Source organism: Elephantulus edwardii, unplaced genomic scaffold (assembly GCF_000299155.1).
Source record: "Elephantulus edwardii isolate Elephantulus edwardi_28Jun2011 unplaced genomic scaffold, EleEdw1.0 scaffold00067, whole genome shotgun sequence".
Classification (NCBI taxonomy): domain Eukaryota; kingdom Metazoa; phylum Chordata; class Mammalia; order Macroscelidea; family Macroscelididae; genus Elephantulus; species Elephantulus edwardii.
This window is the reverse complement of record NW_006399817.1, coordinates 2354012-2360967: the sequence shown is the minus strand read 5'-3', so window position 1 is coordinate 2360967 and position 6956 is coordinate 2354012. Positions and strand designations below refer to the sequence as shown.

The following is a 6956-nucleotide window of genomic DNA, read 5'->3' as shown; positions in this document are numbered from 1 at the left end:
GATCTCTTTTTGTTTCTTGTAGTAATGTTTTGTAATTTTCTTGGAAAAGGTCCTTTGTACTTCTGGTTAAATTTATTCCCAAGTATTTAATCTTTTGATCAGCTATTGTGAAAGGTATTGTTTCTCTTAGTTCTGACTCTGTATTCTTTTTGTCATTGTAGAGAAATCCAACTGGTTTTTGTATGTTGATCTTGTATCCTGCTACTTTGCTGAATTTGTCAACTACATCCAATAGTTTTCTTGCTGAGTCTTTAGGGTTTTCTAAGTATACTATCATGTCACATCTTTCTTCTGTAGAGTTGGCCAGTGAGTATGAACTGCTGACTTTCTGTTAGCAGCCAAGTCTGTAGCCATTGTGCTACCATAGCTTCAAAATAGTGTATCTGCATGCAAGTTTATTTGGAGTTTAGATCATGCATGCAAGCTTTGTAGTTTAAGTGGGCTGGTATAATATCTAAACTTGATTCCCAAGATAAGCCTCATAAAGTGATGGATGATTCCCTTCCTATCCTCTTCCCACCCTCTCTCCTTCCCTTTCATTTTTCTTCCTACTTTCTTTCCCCTAAATGTTTCAAGAGCTGTTTTCAAATCTAAAGGATATATTGGAGAGTGACGTTGCATTGAAAGGTTTTTTAGGCCTGTACATTTAAATGTTATTTCTGGACTAAATAATCGATTAGCCTGAGAAATTGCAGCAACATCTCACAGTAGGGGTATGGAGGAAAGGCTTTTTCTCTCCCTTGTCTCATATTGTGGTTTTCCCAAGGACTCGAATTCTCTTAACTTAATATTTCCTCCCACCTCTCAGTATTATCTTTTTTTTTTTAAAAGAACTAAACCATCTCCTTTTTCGATGACCAGGTGGCATCCATATAATATCTAACACACTTCTCATCTTATGCAGGCAGTTACCCAAGGGGGATAGTGTTAAATTATAGTTCCTACTCTACAGGTCCCTGAAGTTCTCTGACATTCTTATTGTTTCCATGTTGGCAGGAGCTCCACCATATCCTGAAGTCCCTCCTACCAGCATCCTACAGTATCTCCAGAGAGGGAAAATCATGCAGCGACCGAGTAGCTGCAAACACACCATGTAAGCAAATTTAAAGTTCTGATTTTCTCTGGTCTTAAAATTTTTTTGTTCCTTCATCAATTATTTCCCTTTAAAGTAGCAATATATAGTTGTTGTTTGTTATGTGCCGTCAATTCACCTATAACACATATCAACACTATGCATAACAGCTCTAAACCTTGCTCTTTCCTGAGCCATCCTTACTGACTCTGACACAGCTACCCAGTCAGTGAGTCAATCCATCTCATCAAGGGTCTTCCCCTTTTGCTGTGTCCCTCTACCCTCCCAAGCATAATGTCCCTCTCCAAGGACTGGTCCCTCCTTGTAAAATACTCAAAGTATGATGAAGCTTCAGAATCCTTGCCTCTAAGGAGCAGCCTAGTATCACCCTCTCCAGGATGAACCTGTTTGTTCTCTTAACAGTCCATGGTATATTCAGTACTCTTCACCAGCATCACAGCTCAAAGGCATCAATTCTCCTTCTATCATTCCTAGTAATTGTCCAGCTTTCTGATGCATAGTACATAATTGTGAAAACCATGGCCTGGATCAAGCATACCTTAGTCTCCAGCCTGACATCATTGCTTTTTACTACTCTCAAGATATCCCTGACAACAGACTTTCCCAATGCAATTAATCTTTTAATTTCCTGGCTGCTGGTACCAGAAATGCTGATTGTGGAGCCAAACAAACTAAAGCTGTTAATCTCTATCTCTTCACCATCTATCATCATGCTGCTAATTGGCCCAGTGGTGAGAATCATTGTTTTCTTGACATTAACCTCAATCCATACTGAAGGCTGCAGTCCTTGACCTTCTGCAGCAAGTGCTTCAGGTCCTCCTCAGTTTCAGCAAGCAGGGTTTTGTCATCTGCATAACGCAGGTTGTTGATGAGTCTTCCCACAATCCTGATGCCACATTCTTCCCCAGAGATCCCAGTCTCCTGGATGATCTGTTCTGCATTTAGATTAAAAAGGTATGAAGATAAGACACATCCCTGGCATACACCCTTACCAATTTTAAACCATACAGTGTTTCCTTGCTCTGTTCTGATGACTGCCTGGTCCAAGGATGTTGTTGTTGTTGTTTAATGCTGTCGAGTCGTAGATGACTCATAGCTACAGCACAATCAAGTGTTCTGGGATTTATATATCACTCACACATACAATCATGTGGCAACTACTGAAATAGTGTTAGGAGTCTAGATCAATAAAGTTTAACTCATTAGGAAACTTCTGAAACAGATACTTTATGAAAGTACAATAGTGGTTTATTTATTCAAATATATTTTTTCCCCTGACAGCTTCAGTTATAAAACATCTGTCATTAAATTTATTATACAACAATCTGAAGGATCTAAACTCTCTATGAAGTCCAAAACCAAAATTATGCTTTACAATTTACACGTGGGCTCGTGCTCAATTGACATCAATGCAGAACAAAGAGAATAGTAGGATATTTATCCATTCTAAATGGTGGTTGGGGTAGTCACATCAGTTTCAAGGGCTTGGAGTCATTTTCCATTATTTCACCATACTTTGTTTTAAATGTTAATTCCCTACAGTGGGTCATAAAATCGGGTCTAGGGGAAACATTAATCATATTATTTACTATTCCTGGACCACATGGAGTATTGGGTAGGGTCAGAAGGTGAGCAAAATTTCATTGCTTTGGTCTCAACCTTGTAGAATCATTCATTGAGAGTATATAGGCTCTTATTTAATATTAGATTTTTAAAGTTTGATTGTTTTCTCATCTCTCAACACATTCAATGAAAAGATTAAGAAGACTTAAGGCAAGAGAAGGAAAGCACAATGGTATGATATGGCCAGCAGGAAGGGACAATTGGTAATTCAAGATGGTGAGGCAGGAAAAGGAATAATTTTAAATTACATACATAAGTGTACTTATAATAGAATACAGAAAAATGTTTTAGAACATAAGATAATATTGAAGTATGTATAAGAATGTAGAAGAGAATATATTGATGAACATTGTTACTAGACTTACTGCTATTTTTCACATTGTTTCACATTATAGGGAGTTAATCTTTATATTCAGTTTTCCTGATAATAAGGAGTTACTTTAATTAAATATCAGGATTAACTCCCTGCAATACTAAACAGTATGTAAAACAGCAATAATACTAATAGCAGTGATCATTGGTACATTGTTTTCTCTCTAGTTTCATACATAATACAAAATTACTATATTAAGGAATGCCAAGAAATTTGGAAGGCATCTATGTACCTGGCCAATTGACTAGAAGAGATCCGTATTTGTTCCCACTTCCAAAAAATGGTAATCCAACAGACTGTGAAAACTGTATCACAATGTAATTAATTTCAACGATTGTGAGAAAAATGGCTTAAACAGTACATTGACAGAGAACTGGCAGAAATTCAAACGATTCAGAAGAGGCTGTGATAGAAGAGATATCATTGCTGATGTCAGACAGATCTTGACAGAAAGCAGAGATTATCAGAAATGTGTTTATACGTGTCTTATTGACTACACAAAGTCATTTGACTGTGTGGATCATAAAACAAATGGACTAACATTGAGAAAAATGGGAATTCTAGAACACTTAATTGTGCTCATGTTGTTGTTGTGTGCCATCAGGTTGGAATTAACTCTAGCTGACCCTCCACTGGATTTTTAAAGGCAGTAATCACACGGGAGGAGATTGTCCCTCTTTCTCTGGTGGCACAACTGGTGAATTTGAATTATGAGCCTTTGGAATTGTAGCACAGATTCTTACCAGCAGGCCACCAGAGCTCCCGTGAAGACCATATATTTCTAGACCAAGAAACAAGTGTCTGAACAGAGCAAGGGAACACTGTATGGCTTAAAATCAGGAAAGAGCGAATCCACCAGATGCCCTGCTGGAGAAGGAGGGGCAATCTCCTCCTGGACTAGTCAGATCTGATTTGATGGTACACACACCAAAAAAATTAAAAAAAAATTTTTTTTTAAAAAAGTGAAATCAGGAAAGACATGTGTCAGGGTTATATCCTTTTTTTTCATACCTATTAAATCCGTATTTCAGCAAATCATTCAAGAAACTGGATTCTATGACAAAGAATGTGGCATCAGGTTTGGAGGTAGACTCATCAACAACCTGCATTAAGCAGATTAAGCAACCTTCCTTGCTGAAAGTGGAGAGGTCTTGAAGCACTTGCTGCAGAAAATCATAGAACTACAGCCTTCTTTATGGATTACATCTCAATATCAAGAACAAAAATCTCGCATTTGGAATGATAGGCAAAAGTATGATAAATGAGAAAAGATGGAAATTGTGAATGATTTTATCTTGGTTGGATCCACAATCACAGCCTTGGTTGTTCATGATATTGAGAGAGACACATATCCGACTGAAGGGAGATTGGAAACATAAAAAATATAAAATGTGAGGTGATGTAGCAAAATAGTAAAAAGTTCAGTCATATTCTGGTGACAAAAAAGCATAAATTTAGTCCTCACCTTGCTACTTATTCTCTCTTTTGTCTTGAACAAAATATTTTTCTTTATATTGTTTGTCTCCAAATGGGCATAATGATAATTCAAGCAAAAGGTTATTGGGAGCATTCTCCTCCCGTGTGACTTACAGCCTCTGCAAAACCACTGACTGGTCAGCTATGAGTAGTTCCAAGATGACGGCACCTAACAATAACAACACTGTGACTTATCTATAATAATTTATTGCTAAATGTTGGCAGTATTATTAATGCAATATCACTTACAAAGTTGGTGTAACATCTATGAATGTAGGAAATGGAGCTGACTGAGGTTTATTAGGGAGAAATTCACAGAATTAGCTCAAGAACAAGTAATTGCATGACGTCTAGCCCCATTTAGGTAGTGCAAATGATTATCACTTAAAGGGGGAACATCTGGTGTGAAAAGCAAAGTATACAAACTTTGTAAGTAAACCACTTTAAAATTAATTTTTTTTTAAAAGTTGGAGATTTGAGTTTACCCACCAGTGCTACTTCAGAAAACTCAATCATTTAAAACCCTAAAGAGAAGAATTCTAATCTGACACACATAGGAGTCATTATGTGCATTGACATGAAAAAACACCATGGGTTTGCATTGATTTGACAGCTCCCTTCCTTCCCACCCCCTCCCAAGAGGTAGAGAATGCAGAGGGTAGAATATAAGCTTTATATGGTTGAAAAGCAGTAGGAAATCACTGTAGGTCATTGAGCACACAGGGACGTGATAAAAAAGTGTGTGGAGCCAGATGGCATTAAAAATTCTACATAGACTAAACTGATTAAAAGATGGCAAGCATGTTTGACTTAATTAATACAATTTTCTGGAGCACTTAGACTTAAAGCTAACTTTTATTATTATTTTTTTTGTTATTTTTTTTGTGTGTGCGTGTACCGTCAAATCAGATCTGACTGGTATAGGAGGAGATTGTCCCTCCTTCCCCGGCAGAGCATCTGGTGGGTTCGAACCTTGCGCCTCTGGGATTGTAGTTGCAGTTCCTTGCCACTAGGCCACCAGAGCTCCCCTAAAGCTAACTTTTAAATGAGAGAAATCGCCTACATGAGTGGAAGGAAGCTTCTGATTACATTATCTGAAATTGGCCTGGATTATATTATTCTACAACTTTCAATAGTTGTCTTGAATACTGTAATTTAATAACTGTAAAATAATAACACTTAACTTCTGAAAGAGTGATTAACAGTAGGATGAAAACCTATTATATCATTCTGGTTTTAATTAGAAAAATCTTGAGTAATGCTTTTTAGGAGGGGAGCTCTGGTAGCTTAGGTCCACTCCCTAGCCTAGGAAGTTGGGTTACTAACCTAAAAGTGAGTAATTTGAATCTACCATGTGCCCTGAGGGAGAAAGACTGATAAACTCCATGTGATTTATAGCCACTGAGAAAGACATCTTATTTAATCAAAATGAGCTTTTAACTATTATGTTAGCTAAGTTCTGCTGTATTCTATAGGGCCAATATGAGTGAATTCAAGGACAATAAATTTTGGGGTTTGTGTGTTATTAAGATGATTCTGACAAGAGATTTGAAGATAAGAAGGAATGATATTAGAATATGGGAGAGCAAAGAGAAATAAGTGAAAGAATTGGAATTGCAAGATTTTTATGTTTGTTTGTTTTTTTTAAGGTTTGTTGGGAGAGGAGAAATGTTGCTCATACATGCAACTTGTCAAATCATTTTCTCTGGTTTTCCTTTCAGGTATAATCTTATGAAGGCATGCTGGCGCTGGAATGAGAACAGCCGTCCCTTACTTAAAGAGCTACGCTCACGCCTAGAAACTGCCTCTCGAACTGCAGATGACAAGGCTGTGCTGCAAGTACCAGAATTAGTGGTACCTGAACTATATGCAGTTGTGGCTGGCATCAGTGTGGAAAACCTCCCCTATAACTACACCTTCCTTTGAGGACCTCCAAGCAAGAAATATTTATGTGTGACCACATGCTCTTGGAAGTGATTCTGCCAAGAACTTAGAGTGGACTTTCTGATGGATCATGAAGGGAGAAACTGGACATGCATTCTAGGCTTTTCTCTACAAAATCGCCTAGAAACTTGAAAGGATGCTGGCATGGGCTCTACATCCCACATCCTTGAGGCTGAGAAATACCTGGAATCTCCTTTCTGCCTTTCCAATGCTCAAGACTATCTTAAAGATCCAAAGGAGAAGTGATGACAAAGAAAGTTTTGGAAATCTACAGTATTTATTAGGGCATGGCACAAAGAAGTTGGTTTTCTCACATCCCAGACGAGTGCCTTCCTGAAGCATGCTTTCATTTAGAATATTATAAAGTCTAGATAGTCAAATAAAAGAATTAGAAGTCAATAAAGGCATTGTAGAGAAAGAAAATGAGAAGTTATTTTTGCATAGGAG

The 6956-nt window shown here is 37.5% G+C and overlaps 1 protein-coding gene across 1 annotated transcript in view; it reads left to right on the top strand.

Moving 5' to 3' along the window:
• Positions 1 to 6491, top strand: part of STYK1 (serine/threonine/tyrosine kinase 1) — a 33304-nt gene extending 26813 nt beyond the window's left edge. The window contains exons 8-9 of the mRNA XM_006888460.1: positions 997 to 1093; positions 6287 to 6491. Coding sequence (XP_006888522.1) covers positions 997 to 1093; positions 6287 to 6491 — 302 coding nt within the window. The remainder of the gene's footprint in view (positions 1 to 996; positions 1094 to 6286) is intronic.
• The last annotated feature ends 465 nt before the right edge of the window (positions 6492 to 6956 follow it).